The 16,260-nt window shown below is 58.9% G+C and overlaps 1 protein-coding gene across 2 annotated transcripts; it reads right to left on the minus strand.

Moving 5' to 3' along the window:
* Positions 1–134: 134 nt before the first annotated feature.
* On the minus strand, positions 135–15,943 carry PDK2 (pyruvate dehydrogenase kinase 2). Of its 2 annotated transcripts, XM_030295024.1 has the most exons (11): positions 15,735–15,943; positions 13,709–13,850; positions 6,983–7,054; positions 6,405–6,589; positions 5,800–5,889; positions 5,499–5,576; positions 2,993–3,069; positions 2,802–2,900; positions 2,530–2,637; positions 1,801–1,914; positions 135–1,222 (listed from the first exon to the last, which is right to left on the minus strand). In XM_030295024.1, the coding sequence occupies exons 1-11, from the start codon at positions 15,850–15,852 to the stop codon at positions 1,082–1,084; spliced, it is 1,224 nt and encodes a 407-aa protein (XP_030150884.1). In that variant the 5' UTR covers positions 15,853–15,943; the 3' UTR covers positions 135–1,081. The 2 variants fall into 2 exon arrangements, with proteins under 2 accessions (XP_030150884.1, XP_030150885.1); XM_030295025.1 differs by lacking the exons at positions 13,709–13,850; positions 15,735–15,943 and adding an exon at positions 11,165–12,618.
* Between the last annotated feature and the right edge of the window lie 317 nt (positions 15,944–16,260).

The following is a 16,260-nucleotide window of genomic DNA, read 5'->3' on the forward strand; positions in this document are numbered from 1 at the left end:
GACACTGAGTCATGCCCTGGGCCGGGTGTCCTGGGCGCGTCATACGGTAGTCACAGGGACCACAGTCTGCGTGTGTTGTTTATGCATGTGGATCTCCTTCCCCCCACCCGCCCAGGAAAGCAGCCAGGACACGGTCTCATTCAATCTCCTCTTTACTGTGGATGTCACGGTCATCATCACAGCCACTAGGAGGAACACACAACTTTAACCCCCTGTGTGCTAAGGGGAAGGGTGGGGGCTTTCAGGGCTATAAAACTAGCTATGCACATAGAGCATTCTAGGGAGAAAGCCACCCCAAGCACCTGCGTGTCCAGGCACAGTGGGAGGTGGGGTCTGGAGCTCAGGTGGAACCGTGTGGCTGTGGGGCCGGCAGGTGGGTGTGTGCATGTGAGGACATGCCAGGGCTTGGGAGGTGCCTGAGGGGCTCTGAGAAGCTTGGCTGAGGGCAGCTGATCTCTGGGGCCTCCCAGGGTCTCCCACTTTAAGGGTGAGCCCTGGGTGAGAACTCCCGCCTCCTAACCTTGACCTTCAAAGCTCCGGGTGGAGGGAGGCGCTGTCGGACCAGGTCCCCAGCCAGGGGCCCAAGGGTGCAACGCCCTTTCTCCACCCGGGGACGCCTGGCTCCTTCCTAATGCTGACACTGGACGAGGGCCAGGGTGCCTGCACGGGCTGGGGGAGGAGGAGAAGGCAAGCAGGGTGTCCACTTGGAAGGTCAGGGCCGTGGAGGGCAGTGAGGGGGACCCAGGACCCCTGGCAGCAAAGTGGCAGCCCTGGTCTCAGAAGGAGGACGGCCATGGAAACATAGCTCTGGGACACCCCATCAGGATGGAGACGGTCCCCCGTCCTCAGGCATCGCCCACCGAGCCTGAACACCAGGGAGACTACTTAGGGGTCTCCGTGGAGACAGAGATTGGCACTTAGGGGCCCCCCACGGACTGGTCACCATGATTTCCACAGAGACAGAAGCTGGTCATCAGGGGGAGCCTCCCCCCCACCTGGGGGGGGCTGGGGAGGGTCACCGTGGTGGCCAGTCCCAGAGACAGCAGTCCATCCTCTCAGGTGCAGGGGAGCGAGGCGGCCCCTAGCTGACACGGTAGGTGGACGTGTTCTTGGGCTCCGTGCTGGGCACACACCAGTCGCCCGCCTCCTGGATGGTCTGGTAGTGACGCCAGGCTGACTTGTTGTAGACGGGCAGGCGTTCCACAGAGTCCGTGGACAGGGCCTGGAGAGCACTAGGGTCAGCTCGTCCCGCTTCCCAGCGCCTCACCCACTCCTCAGGAGATCGCCCTTCCCCCCCGGGTGGGTTGTGGTGGCCTCTGAACGTGACCATGTCTGAGTCAGCCCAGCCAGGTGCCAGACACTGGCTGAGACAACTGACCCTGGCCTAGAAAGACCCACGAAAGGACCTGTCCCTTCTGTGCCTTGCTCGTGCCCATTCAGGGAGGCCACTCACTGAAAGGGTCAGGGAGGCAGAGGGAGGGTAGGCTGTGACCTTGAACAGGGTCACGGACGCTGGGCCTCAGTCTCTTCCTGAGCTGAATGACAAGTTCTCTATGGTACGCCCCTTCCTCCTGGGTATAAGAAGTCAAAGGCCCCCAGAACAGGGGTCTTGGTCATAGACCGTGGACTTCCTTAAATTGCCTGCCGGGTTGGGAATGCCTGGGGGTTGGGCAACTATAGCTTTGCTCTGATTCCCGGTCTGGAATGGGGAGAGGACTGGGGGGATGGAGAAGAAACCCAACAGCAGGCCGACACGCCAGGAAACCCCACAAGCCGGGCCCTGCGGTCTAGGAGCCTCACCTTGAGGTAGATGACAGCATCGGTCCCAAAGCCCTCCATGGAGAAGAGCTGCAGGTCTCCCTGGAAGTACTTGGCATAGAGGCGGGAAATGGGGAGCCCGTACCCGAAGCCAGCCTACAAGGGGGCAGCAAGGGAGCGTGATGCGGAGGCTGGTGCTGGGCCTCCTGGAGCTGCAGGGACCCATGTGCTGAGTTGGGGTTAGGGCCAGGGGATTCCCAGGATCCCCCAGGGGTGAGGGAAATGGGTCTGGTGGAGCCAGAAAGGCTGAGCCGTCTCAGCTGGGGTTGGTAGGAAGCAGGGGAGGCAGAGGAGCTTGGCCCTGGGAGCCAGTGGGTCTGGACAGGTCCAGGGGCTCCCGTTCCCACACCTCCTGTTCTGCTGGGAAGGCAGGGAGGTGCTGGAGAGTGAACAAAGCAGAGGGAGAGGCAGTAACTTCGTGGGGCCCTAGTGTGAGAGGGAGAGTTGAGGAAAGGTGACAGACAGATACCTGCAGGTCAGGTCAGAAGGCAGCCACAGGCTGGGGGGTGGGGGGAGTGGGAGAGGTGCCCTCCCCCGCCCCCCAACCCCCCAGACTGGGAAAGGTGACTGACACCACACACAGCAATACAAGAACAAAGACCACGGGAATCGAGGAGGCAAGTGATGGGGACAGTGACTGTTTGATGAGGTGAAAAGACAGGCATCCTTTAGGAGGTGGGGGCGGGGGGGACTGGAGAGAAGCCGTCTCACCAGCGGGGTCCCTCCAGTGCCTGGCTGGGGGGTGGGGGCTGTGGAGTACATGTAGCTGAAGAGTCGCTCGATCTTCCTCAGGGGGACTCCCCCACCCCGGTCACTCATCTGGGGGAGACGGATATGTCGTCAGTGCTCATGCCGCCCACACCCTGACACCCCTGACCCTCTCTTGGTCGTCCCCGTCCCCAGGGTCTTCTCTGAGCCCATCTCATGGTGGGAGGGAAGTTCCCACCCCGCTGTCCTCCGGCCCCAAACCAAGAGCCACATACTTTGATGGACAGATCTTCCTCACCCAAGGCCACCATGACCTTGATAGGTGGGAGGACAAGGCTGGACTCGTGGCTTTCCACAGTTGCGCGCATGGCATTCTGTGAAGGGAAAGGGGGAAGTGATGAGTGGGAGTGGCCTGGCCCAACCACCCCCAACCCCACAGAGGGAGGGCCATCCCCCGCCCCCTTACCTTGAAGAGTTCAAAAAGCATGTGGTAGAGGTGGGAAGGGACATAGACCATGTGAATTGGCTGTTTGGAGTTGGAGGCTGCGGGGAAAGTCAAGACCAAGGATCAGAAAACTGTCGAGAGGTCACCATTCTGCATTCATTCACTCAGCACCTAGGACCCGGCACTCAACCACCCATCTATCGTCCAACCATCTGCTGGCCCACCCATCCGGCAATTGTTCACCCAGCTGTCCATTCGTTCGGCGTCCGTTCAACCATCTATCTATTCATACGGTATCCATCCATTATAAAATGTCCGTCCATCCGTCTGTTCATCCATCCATCCAACCACTGATGTTTAATGGTCAACATTTATGAATTCCTCCAACTACCCATCCAGTGTCCATTCAACCATCCAACTGTCCCTCAACTATGCATCTATTCAAACATCTATCCTTCTCAGTTATCCATGCATTCAGAGGGTACAGATCCATCCTGCCCTTGATCCACTGTTTATCGAGCCACCCATCCACTCAAGAAGTATCTATCCATCCCATATCCAGCCTCCTAGCATTCACCCGGACACCAGAATCCCTGGGAGTTCTTTTTTTTTTTTTTTTTTTTTGAATGTTTATTTATTTTTGAGAGAGAGACAGAGCACAAGTCGGGGAGGGGCAGAGAGAGAGGGAGACACAGAATCTGAAGCAGGCTCCAGGCTCTGAGCTGTCAGCACAGAGCCCGACGCAGGGCTCGAACCCACAAACCACGAGATCATGACCTGGGCCGAAGTTGGATGCTTAACTGACTGAGCCACCCAGCGGCGCCCCCTGGAGAGATTTTTTAATCCAGTGGGGGGAGGGGAGAGGTGCTGCACATGACTCTTAGAGCAGCACTCTGCCCCTCAAGAATCGCTCTGGCCTGGAGAGTTTCTTGGTGTCTTTTCCAGGTACCTGGCACAGAGCTTTGTAGCAGGAGCTCAAAAAGTGTGCAGTGGATTACAGAATGAAGGAATCTCAGGACCTGCGCTGGGCAGTGGGGCATAAAGTTGAATAAAACTCAGCCCTACCATCTTGGAAATTCAAGTCTGGACAAACACACAACTGACTTTCACATTGGGTGTGGTACCCAGAGCTATGTGCCAGGCCCTGAACTTGACCCCAGGGATACTGAAGTAAAGTAGCCTGTCTCTGCCCTTCTATCGTTGTCCCCAAGGAATTCAAACAGAGGTAGGTGGGTGCCTAACCATGTTTTCTAGGAGGTGCAGGAAGGCTTTTCCGAGGACCTGAACTTGAACTGGGCCTTAAGGATGTGGGCAGCATGACTTCCAGGCATGAAATACCTACCTAGGTTTCTGGAACCCAGGTAGGGGGCGGCTAAGGGGCAGGTGGGGGAGGGGAAGGGTATAGAAACTTCCAGATCCCTGATCGCCCTTTCTCCTATGCCCCTGATTCATCAGCAGGTCCTGGCCTCTCTATTTCTTTTTATCAAATCTACCCTCTTTTTTTCGTCTCTGCTGCCTTGCCCTCCTCCCGTGGATTCCTGCAGTGACCTCCTAACCGGTCTTCCTGAGGTCTCACCCACCCCCTCCAACCTCTAAATATCTTCGCAACGTAAGTCAGACCCTGGCATCGCTGTATTTCAAATCCTCCGATGGGCTTCCCACTGCACATAAAATCCCAGCTCCTGTCTGTGGCCATGGGCCCTGCGTGCCCTGGTCTCTGTCTCCAACCACTTCCCGCCCATCTCACTGGTCCTGCTGGTCCCTGACCACCCCATCCAAAGTAGGACCCTCGCAGCCACCTTCTTGTATCCCCTCTTGCCTTCCTCTTTTGGTAATAGACACCCCCTCCCCCAAAGTTTTAACGGGCACATGGCTGCCCAGCTAGACTGAATTCCCAGGCTCCCTGGCAGCCGGGCATGGCCAGGTGACTTAAGGGAGTGACTGTCCACCCCCTGAGCCCTGCCTTCTACATCTTCCTCCCCTTCTCCAGCTGGAACTGAGACCTCAGGGTGGGTGGCCAGCTCTGACTGCTCTGCCCCAGGGGCTGGAGAGGGGGAAACCTCTCTTTTAATTAAGCCACTGTTGTCTGGATTCTGGAAGGGCAGCCAAATTGATACCCTATTAAATACACCGCTCCTCGCCATCGCTGTCGTGTGACCTCATCTTGCTTCCTCCCCATCACTTGTCACCATCTGAAATTAGCTTGTTTATTATTTGTTCACTGGCTAACACCCAGCACCAAGAACGTAGCCTCCACGAGAACAGAGTGCCTCGCCTGGCGTGTTTACTGCCTAATAAATGCTTAATATAAATTAGTAATGATACTGCTAATAATAAGTCAATACTAGCTCTGCTTCTGCCCCATCCAGTGCTTTTCCTTTTTCTCCCCCCCCCCCCCAGGTCTTTTCCTGACTCTCCCATATCACCTTCTACTCCGGAGCCCTTAGACAAACACACACACATACACACACACACACACTCACACACACACACACACACACACACACACACGGCCTTGTTCACTCACTATTGATCTCTTGGATCTCCAAGTCAGGGGAGGCCATGTAGTACTTGTCACACAGGAGCTTGGCCATATCATAGGCATCTGAGAGAAGAGAGGGGCCATTTAGGGAATGGGGCGGTCCCGGCAGGCAGCCGGCCCTCTTGGCACTGGCTTGGGGGGGGGGGGGGGGGGTGGGCATCGCTAACATTACACCCAGGGGGACGAGGCCCCCACCCGCCGGGGAATGGCTCAGCCTCGGGCCAGGTGGCCTGAAGGGGGTCTCTGGGGCTCCTCCGTGTGGGTCAGCACGGCGGGCACGGCTTACCCTTCACCACCTCGGAGACGTTGCAGTTGGGGTCGATGCTGCCAATGTGTTTGGGGTGGGCCGGGTTGGTGCTGCCGTCAAAAATCAGGGCTGTAGGCAGGAAGGAAGGGTGCTGTCCGTGGGGCTCCCCTCCTGCCCCCAGGGCTCTCTGACTCCACCCCTATGCTTAACACCTCTCCCCCCCACCTCCTCCCCGTCTGGACTGTTTGCAGACCTGAAGTCTGCTCAGAGAGCCTCCTCCCCCACACAGCCCACATTACATTTCTTCCTCCTTCTGCTAAACCACTTACAAAAATGATTTTCCCTGTCCCGCGTCAGAAATGATCTGAGCATGAGGAACTCATTTGATTTTCAACTGGTTACAATCTCTCAACAATCACAGTGAATACTTTGGGACTGGGGGACTCGGAACAGCAAACTGTTGCCGAAAGTACTAGAGAGGGTTTTGACGAATACCACACGGGACAGTGTGTAGGGAGGGAACATGATTTTGCATCCTACAAACACGGAGAACAACACGCCTCGTTGCTGCCGTGTTCCTTCTCCGCCGTGGAGCCAGGATCCCTCTTTCGGGTCCTGAGCCACCTCCCCCAGCCCCTACTCACTGTGCTGGTTGATAAGCATGCGGATGGAGATGCGGCTGAGGTAGAAGCGGTCCAGAAAGTACTGGATGTTCTGGTTGGAGACCGGGTCGTCGCCGTAGGTGTCCTTGTACTCCAGCACGCCCTGCGCCATGGTGGGCACCACGTCGTTGTGACGGTTCCGGATGGTGATCAGGGCATCGGTGAACCTGTAGGGCACGGCGGCTGTCGGCCCCCCGCCCTGTCCCAACCCTGGGCCCCCTCGGGCTCCTCCCCACCTCTGACCTCCTCTCCCCAAGTCTTCATTCACTCGACCCTTCCCAACCTGACGGACACACGGTGCCTTCCCCACTGCTTCTCAAGCCTGCCCTGAATCTCCCACCGCCTGTCTGACAGCTGGGAACTCTTCACGGGCAGGGGCTCGGATCCCCCAGTCAGACTCAGGGACACCGAGGCCAGGGGCCAACTCCCCCCTCAGACTAGATAGTCTTGAGGACAGAGGTCATTTCTTCCATCCTCCTGGCATTTCTGCATCTGGGCTGTGACCCTGAGCCCCCTCGCCTGCACCTGCCCTCCTGCCCCTGGTGGAGGCCCTCACTCACTGGCTCAGGGTACGATGGTCCTCGGGGTCTTTGTCCAGGAACTCCATGATGTCCAGGAGACTTTGGACATACCTGTGTGCAGTGGGGAGGGGGGACATGGCCTCAGCTCCAGGCCAGGCCCGGTCCCCCTTCCCACCTGACAGCTGGCCCCATGCCTGCCCCGCCCCTACGGTGGGCGGACCCGGCCGGCACTGGTCGACAGGCCGCACCACACTTTTTTCCAATGCGTTTCATCTGTATGCGAATCTCCCTGACAACACAGTAAGTTATGCAAGAACATCTCTCATTTGCTGGTCCCCCATATAGCACCTTTGCTTTGGGATCTAAGAGTGGCAGTCTCAGGAGGGCACCGGAGATCATCCCACCCCCGGGGCCTCATGGATTACGGACCAAGATTCTGCAGTGAGAGGAGGCTGGAGCAAGTCACTTAACCTCCCTGAGCGCCCTTCACGGAAACCGACTGTAACATCTGACCTGTCGGGTTGCTGTTTCATCCCACGGGGCACGGCTGGCCAGCCCGGGGCATGTCGGAGCCCAGGCTCAGTGAGGATTATAGCCTAACACTCTGGGCTGGGCACGGGAGCCGTGCAGTCTGCCCAGGGGAGTGGATTTTGAAGGGCAGGTGGGAAGGACACAGGAGTGGGGCAGGCAGGCCCGGCCCTGGCCATGGGTGGGGCTGGAGCCCCCAGCGAGCCAGGAAAGCTCACTCCACTCCAAAGGCCCGACAGGGGTACGTGGCCGCCTGTTGCTCCCATCCGCAGGCCTCGTTGGGAGGCCAATTTCCTCAGGATCTACAAAAGAGCTAGGTAACCGGGGGAGTGTTAGGAAGTCCTGAACTCGGGGCAGCAGGGGACCGGCCGGTGAAAGGGAGTCAGGCCCACCCGTGGCAGCAGAGGGTATCAACCCAGAGCCTGTGTCAACCTAGAGCCCCTGTGAGCCGCGACCCCCGCTGTGCCCCGGCTGACGTGCCCAGTCCACAGGCTGTTCTCCTGGGGAAGGCCACCAAGCGGAGCCTCTCTCCGGGAGAAACACTTCTAGCCAGCAGGAAGGGGCTGCCTGGGGCAGAGGGCTGTGGGGCCCAACAGTCTCTAGGAGAGGCCCCTCCGCAGCAGGAGCATTCCTTTGTACACAGTGCTTTGACCTTGACAGGTATGACGAGCAGGAATTAGCCCCGTTTCACAGGTTCCTCAACTGAGGCCTGAAGCAGCCGTACAGCTGGGAGGTGGTGTAAGAGAAGACTCAAGCCTCCGGCACTCTTGCCACCCCGTAGTGCCGTCTGCTCAAAACGCTCACCTCCGTGTCCCCGCGGGTCCCTCTGTGCAGAATACCCTTCCCCCTTCGCCTACCAACCGCTGTCTTCCCTCTCTTGCTTCAGACAGCGGAGGAGAGAGTGGGAGAGCTGGCTTGGGGGCTGGCTCTACTGAGTCGCCGTGCCGGCTTTCCCACTTCGTGGCTGTGTTGCCTGTGTAAGTCGTGCAGCCTCTCTGGGCCTGAGTTTCCGCCTCAGGAAAACGGAGGGTCTTGTACCTACTGCCATTGCTACCTTTCAGTGAGGGTCGAACGTGACCATTGGCCCAGCGCCTAGCACACAGTGAGCACTCTCTAGATGTGCTTCCTTGTCACGAGTGGAGGTTTAAATGTCGCGCTGGGCTTCAAATCCACGTCTGTCTGACTTCAAGTCCACACCGTGTGGCCAGCTGCTCGCCACCTACACTGGTCCTCACAGTGCTGGGGCCGATGTGATGGCGGCCGGCATTTCCAGGGGGCCAGGCTCGGACAGGGCTCGGCCCTGTGCTTGCCTGCTCCCCTACGTTAGCCTCCGCGTTAACCTGGGAGCTACCCATTCCACAGATGAGGGGGCTACCGTGCAGAGCAGGACCCCTCTCTCTCTCTCTCTCTCTCTCTCTCTCTCTCGCAGGCTGTGTGCCACCAGATCCCTGTTCCGCCCCCTCACCACCATGCCCAGATGCCCAGGATAAGCTTCACGCTCAGGATTCTGGGAGGGCGAGGGGATCTGGGGAGAACACCTGCAAGGGTGCAAGGCTGGGGTACGTAGAAGAGAGGAAGGGGAGGAAACCAGCTGGGGAGTGGAGCCCAGAACCCCTGGGTTAGAACCCCTGCCGGCCTGCCTTGCAGGGCCTTTCCTTCCGGGGAGTAGTCCTCCCCGGTGGACTCTCGGGAGGGGAGAGGAGAGGATGGGAAGGATTTTCCCAGAGGACCCGGGCCCCCGCCTGAAGCCTTGCAAGGTCTGCTGCACCGGATGTCACGATCGGGTCCTAAAGGGAGAGGCACCGGGGAAGGAGTGAGGCTCACTGGCTCCTGCGCTGCCCCCCCGCTCCAAGGGCCGGAGAAAGAACTGGGCTGGGACCCGGGAGGCCTGAAAGCGGTGGTGCAACGACGGGCACGCCACTTCACTTCCAGGTTTATCCGCCCCCCCAAACCCATGGCGGACAGAGCAGGCCCAGCCGGCAGCGGGGGCCCGACACAGTTGCCCTAGGGAAGGCCTGGGCCTGCCGACCTCAGCAAATCAGACCCCGGGGCGCCTGCCTTCTGGGGCCTTCTAGCCTGCCCAGAGCCCTGGATTTGGGAGGCGGGGGAGGGGTGGGGGCGGCGGAACGTGTGACGAGGTGGAGGGGGCGAGCGCACACCATGCAATAATGTCCACAGCCGCTGGGAATAAGAAGTGTGAACGAGGCCGTGGCCATTTGAGGAGGGGGAGGTGACAGACCTATCCTGCATCGTCCAGATGGAAGCTGCTCTGTGGAGGGGTGCTGGGTGCAGTCCCTGAGCCAGGCAGACTCGGGTCCTGTGGCTACAGAAGCCGCTGAGCCGCTCAGGTCCCCGGCTATAAAGTGGGGTTCACGGCAATAGCACTCTGAGGTTCTCAGTCTCAACTCTGATCCTGGAAGGAGCGGGTGAGGGGTCGGTGATGATTTGGCCCCAGCCCCAGCCCCATGCCTGGGGTACGGCGGGCCCTGGGTTCTCAAGGGCCGTGGTTCCTGTAGGGTTGGGGTGCAGGGTCTACACCTCACTGACGGGCAAGGGAGGTTCATGAGAAGGTGCTGGCCATACGGCCCCCGGCCCCTTTCCCTGCCACCCCTTGGTGGCAGGAGATTCTTAACCTCACTTAACCCCCTACCTTCTGGAAGCACACGCCTACCAGCGCCACGCCCTCCTCCTTGGGCTGGCTTTCTCTCCTGCTCCGTGCTCAGCATCCCTAGGCGGCACACGTTCCGATAAGGGGAGCCCTACTGTCTGTGGAGGACTCGCTTCGTGAGTGTGGAAACCTCTGATCCACGTCGCTGCCCACTCCCCCCCCCCCGCCCCCACCAAACACAGCACTCTTCCCCTCCCCTCATGAACGCAGCCACCAGGTCACAAGGCCGCCGCTGGAGTCCCGGCTCTCTCACCAGCAGCCTGAGTGATCTCACACCTGTGTCTTCACCTCTCTGAACCTCAGCCTGCTCATCTATGAAATGGGGATAAAAACAAGGCCTCCTTCCTCGGGCGGTCGGGAGCGCTAAGTGCGGGAATACACGGACATGCCTAGTTCCTGATGCACAGCAGGCCCTCCGGGTCTGTTTGCTTTGGTCATTGCCATCGCTATTATTACCACATTGTCTCAGAGAACCTCGGCCACAGTCACAGATCTTTGGCCTGGAGGGACTGCCGCCCCGGAGCTCGGGGCATCTAACGGTGGCATCTGCCCTTAGAAACAGGATGGATCCCCATTTTACGGGGGAGGAAGCCGAGGCTCAGGGAGGCCAGAGGCTTGCCAAGGATGAAGGGTCCAGCAAGCAGCAAAGCCAAGCCTCAAAGTCAAGTGTGCTGACACCGACACCAACGACCAGGGCTTTCTACTCTCTTCCAGTCGCTTCCAAAACAGGCGCCCTCTGCACCAGGTCTGTCTGGTTGAAACAATTTATCAGGTTTATTTAAAACCAGGAATGCTCAGCTTGTCCACATTGACCCCCCACCCTTGCCTAGACTCTCTCGGCAGCTGAGAAACTCGCTAGCTATCGCCACATCTTAGCACCACTGCCTCTGATCGCCTTTGCACAGGCCTCTCCCATTTCCCAAGGGACGGCATTTCCTCCCTACCCATCAGACTCTGAGGACAGTGGCCCTCCTGCCAGGCTCCTTGGTATGTTGTCCCCCTGCTGTCGTGCGAACCCTGCCCACCTCCACCTCTGCGTCCAAGCTCCTGGAGGAGGTATGCACTCTCTCACAGGCAGCCACCTCGTCCCCATCGGAAAGTCCTTCCTCCCCTCACACTTCAGCTTCTCTTGCTGCAGCCGGCCGATGCCCGTTCTCTGGAAAAAAAACCTCAGCAGGCTTCTCTTCAGTGCACCAGGACACTCACTCTAGCAGTCCCGTCCGTCGCCTGCTCTCCTGTGAGTTAAATCATCCACCGGGAGGGGTTCTCTCTTGTCTAACTCCGCTCCCACCTTCTGTTGCTGGACGCCACTTCCAAGCTTTCGGGGAAGAAAAGCCAGGCCAAGCCCGCCCATGTGCAATTCATTTTCAGGAGTGGCCTGTGCAGGAGCCTGGGGGCGTCACGGGCAGTTCAGCAGCTCCCTGCTCCCCTACACCCTGACAGACATCCTCCGGCTCTCCTAGGAACACGGCGTCCCGGGAGGGGCCCGAGAGGGCCTGTCTTGGAGTCAGGGACCTGCTGGAGAGGCAGTCAGCCCGTCAGCCGGGCAGAGCCGGAGGAGGAGCGGGGGACCAGATGGCACCTTCTGTCTCCTCCCTGCGACTTCCACACGCCCCATGGTGGGAAATACCGGCTGGCTCAGATGTCCTGCACCTCAGAGGGACAGGGCCCAGCGAGGGGTGACCTGGTGGGGCTATAGGAAGACCAGTTTCCGCCCTCCCCCCCCCACCCCCCTTCACAGCTTGTATCCAAAGCACTATAGGCACAGAGTGAGGTCTCAGAGGCCTGCCTCTACACCTTGGCACTGGCAGTTCCAAGGCCTGGAATGCCCTTCCCTTCCTTCTAGTTCTAGGCTCACGGAGGCACCCTATAAGGCCCAGGGATGTATTGCCTCCGCTATGCGTCCATTTCAACTTCCCCACAACTTTCTGCTTCTTTTTCTAAACGTTTGTTAATTTTGAGAGAGAGAGCATGTGCATGCGAGGGAGAGGGGCAGAAAGAGAGAGGGAAAGCGAGAATCCCAAGTAGGCTCTGTGCCACCAGCGCAGAGGCATGTGCGGGGCCGAAACCCCTGAACCGAGATCATGAGTCGCCCAATACACTGAGCCACCCAGGCAGGTGCCCCTTCCCCACAACTTTCTGACTCAGTGTGCACCTTCTATGTGCCTGGCCTTGTGCACAAAACGCTTTCCTTACTGCGTCTCATTAAGTTGGAGAAAGTCCTGCGTGTGCCTATCCACGCGTAGCAAAAATGCTGGAAAGGCCCCAATAAAACCTTATGAAACGCTACCAGTGTTTGGTTACGGGGTGGAGAGTAGTGGCTGGCATTCTCTTCTAGCTGCTTTTCCGTGTTTTCCAAATGTCAAAGTGGGCATGTTATACTTCTACAATGAGGAGAAAAACCTAACCGATGTTACTTTTGAATAATATTTTGGTTCTTGGGGGGGCGCCTGGGTGGCTCAGTCGGTTGAGCGTCCGACTTCGGGTCAGGTCATGATCTCACGGTGCGTGAGTTCGAGCCCCGCGTCGGGCTCCGTGCTGACAGCTCGGAGCCTGGAGCCTGCTCCGGATTCTGTGCCTCCCTCTCTCTGCCCCTTCTCTCTGTCTCTCAAAAATGAACCAACGTTAAAAAATTTTTTTAATATTTTGGTTCTTAAGTAAAAGTAACTCTTCTTCAGCAGCTCATTGCTCCCACCACTACCTATGGAGCTCTTAATTTACCCACTCTGCTCCCTACCAGATCGCAGGCTCCCTGAGGGCAGTTGCTGCTGCTGTTTTCCCGTACCCAGCATGGCCCTGGGCTCACAGCAGGTGTGGACCCATGCTCCTGAATCCAACAGGGATCCACAGCCACATCACACCATTGCAAGAAGAGCTAGCAAAGGGCTTCTGCACAGGTACCACCAAAGACCAACAATGATTAGCCACTTTCGTGCCCCTTACAAACTCCTGTTTGTTCTTCACGTGACTGGCCATTGATTGATGCCATCCAGTTACTTAACCTGGGACAGAGTTCTAGAGTGAGCTTTGCTGAGGATTTCCCTCTGCTACTGCTACGACTTTTGGGCCTTGCCCCTCCAAAGTTCTTGGGGGTAGGTACTAGGCCTGGGTCTGAGTGTTTCCCAACATCCAAAACAGTCTGACTTGTAGCTTGGATTACATAATTTGAAAATTCGTTTCTTTCTGTTTCCCTGGCCCTACAATGTTGCCCCAGATAAACATTACCCGGTAGGTGCTGGCTTTTCAGAACCAGGGCCAGTGGCGAATGGCGACGTGAGCTTGGTTTGAGTTTTGGCTGCGGAAAACGATTTCCCAGGGGGATCCTGGGTTTCCAGAGGAAGGAGAGTGGTTAAGGATAGGGATGGCCCACAGGCATGGGGGCTAGGAGCTTTACCTTGGCCTCGCCTTCCACTTGACTTTGGGCAATTCTCTAGCCTCTTGGAGCCTCTGTGCTTCCCCACTGTCCCCACCTCCCTCAAGGCTGCTGGAAGCACAAAGACTCCATCTCTGAGCCCAGGGGCATCTGGCAGCGGCATGGGCAGCGGAGTGGGAGTGGCCAGGGGTCTCACCAGCTCTGGACCAGCTGTACCGAGGGCGTGCTCAGCACCCGGTCGGGAAGCAGGTTAATCTCTTTCATGATGTTGGCCAGGCGCACGGGCAGCTCCTGCCTCAGGAAGGTGAATGACGTTTTCTCACAGGCATTGCTGGACCCTAGAGGGAGAGAGAGAGGGGGGAGCCCACCCAGCTGCAAACCACTGGAGCCACTGATCATCTCAGGGTCAGGTGGAAAAAAATCCTTCGTTTCCTGAGAGTGCAGAGAAGCGACCAGGGGCACAAAGCAAAGCAGCTCCCCTAAGCCCCTGCACTGTTCTCACCTCCATACCACCCCTCCGAACCCTCTTCAAGCTTGCGTCCTCTCCCCAGCCCCCACTGACCCCTGCTTGCCTTCTACCACAGGGGACAGGGCCACTCCCAGGCACTCTTGGAGCTGCCTCTGGCCTAAGCGACCTCACTTTGTGTCTTTCTGTCTCTCTTAGCAGAAGCTCCAACTGCAGAGTAGAGGGGGTGGGGTGGGGTTGATCCAGGTGGGCAGAGGAGCCCGGGAAAACCACCCCTTCCCGGGGCTGGAAATGGCCGAGGGGAGCTAAGCCTGGTCCATCGCAGCTGCAGGGGCCCAGTGTCATTGTGGGCCCAGTCCGTCCTCGCCTAGGCTGGTCTTGATGACCACTGTAGAGTTGCTCCTGCATTAATGCCTGCCTGTGGGGCAAGCAGGGCCCAGGCTTGGGAACCCAAATACCTTGGTCCTTGGTCTGGCTTCAAGATGAAGACCAAGTGATAGACTAAGGCCATGGCCTAGGGTCAGAAGACCTAGATTCGAGTCCAAGTTCTGCTCCCAACTCCGCCACCAAGGGTATGTCACCGTCCTTCTGAAGATCTGTTTCCCCCACTGCACTACAAGTGGACCCAGCCCTACTATGAGCTCCACCTAGCCCATTTCTATAACTGGAGTCCAGTTTGGACCGGACAACTGCTGGTGGCTGGGAATGGGCCCAGGAGGCTTTCCTACACGGGGACGGCTCGAACAGGGCAGGGGGACAGGCAGACAAGTCCTGGGGAACAGGGGCCCTGTGTCCTGGCTGCCACCTCCCCACCCCCTCCCATCGGTGACGCAGCTGTAACTCGAGCCAGGCACTGTCTCTTCAACTCTTGAGAGACCTGGGCATCCCCTCCTAATCCCCAGCTGGCACCACGGAAATACACGTAGACAGACAGGGCCCACACAATGCCTGTTTCAGTCGCCACACTGGCACAGCTTTGCTTCTGCTCCAGAGGCGCCCCCAGTGCGCTGCTCGTGGGTGAGCCTGGCCCAGAAACCTAGGGAGAGCCAAGGCTGCAAGCCTCCTGACTCCACCTCATGGTGCCCCAGGCCTTGGCCCGGTTGGGGACAGGGAGCCAGGCCCAAACAGATTTGCTCTTCAAGTGTCCTTGCCCACTGGGACAGCTGGGGGCCAGCTCCTTCAGCGGGTAGAGGCATAGGGACCAGCGACCTCCCTCCTGCTGACACTTTCTGAAAGAGCCTGGGCCCCACCTGACCCCAGGGTGCCCAGCCCAGGCCAGGTCTTCTTCCAGATGGTTGCACCTCCCAATCCTGCCTTGTTACTGCCACCAGCATCCCCGCCCTATTTCCTCTCCAACTCCTACCCTTTGAGCCACTAGGGCAACCACCGTTAACCCTTTCTGTCTGGATACATGCCACTCCCTTCCTGCCCTAACATCATCGCCTCATTGCCCCTTACTCCAAGACCTCTCGCAAAGCCCAGCAAGACACCTGGACCCCTCCTTGTCAGTGCTCCCACTTCCCATTAACGACCTAGTCCAGAGCTCTTCCCCAGGGCACCTTAACCCTTTCAGGGCCAGTCCCGGCCCCCTCCCTTTAACCCTTTCCTGCCTGGTACCCTTCCAAGCAACCCTTCGCTGTCACGCAGGGCCTTTCTTCTCCTCCGCATTGATCCTTCAAGACCAGGGCCTCTTCACTTACCGCCCCCCGGCGCCCCGCGGGCCCCCGCGGCCAGCCGCCCCCCGCGCACTCCGTACCGAAGTCCAGAAACTGCTTCATGGACAGCGGGGACGGGGAGAACTTGCTGAAGTGTTCGATGTACTTGGGCGCCCCTGCCAGGGACGCATTTTTCAGCAGCGCGCGGACCCAGCGCATGGTGGCGGCGGCGGCGGCGGCGGCGGCGGCTGCGGCGGCAGCGGCCGCTGCTCGGGCTCGGGCTCCAGTCCCTCCGCGGTCAGCGCTGGCTCTAGCGGCGGCCCAGCCCGGCCCAGGGACTGGGGCCCGCGGTCTCCTCCCCGCCCAGGTCCCGGCAGTCCTCCAAGCCCCGGCCAATCGGCTCGTCGAGGTGCTCTGACGTCGCCAATGGCCGCTCACAAACAACCCCGGCAGAGCCAATCGCCTCTTGCCCCGGCACGTGGCTTCCCCTGGACACGCCCCCTTAACCCGTCCATGCCCGGCGAGGCCCGTTGTTTTCTTGGGTAGCACCGAGGGCCCGCCCCCCGAGCGTTCGTTCCGCCCTTTCCTCCTCTGGGCCAAGCCCCGCTTAACCCCTGCCTCCCCAGA

Source organism: Lynx canadensis, chromosome E1, assembly GCF_007474595.2.
Source record: "Lynx canadensis isolate LIC74 chromosome E1, mLynCan4.pri.v2, whole genome shotgun sequence".
Taxonomy (NCBI): Eukaryota; Metazoa; Chordata; class Mammalia; order Carnivora; family Felidae; genus Lynx; species Lynx canadensis.

Bases quoted from the DNA above. Each gene is read 5' to 3' on its own strand.
- PDK2 (XM_030295024.1), bottom strand. From the start codon at position 15,852: ATGCGCTGGGTCCGCGCGCTGCTGAAAAATGCGTCCCTGGCAGGGGCG. The intron at 2,901-2,992 runs GTAAGGGGGCGG...TTCCCTTCACAG, and splicing joins TGCTTTTTGAACTCTTCAAG to AATGCCATGCGCGCAACTGT. The intron at 2,638-2,801 runs GTATGTGGCTCT...CGTCTCCCCCAG, and splicing joins AGGAAGATCTGTCCATCAAA to ATGAGTGACCGGGGTGGGGG.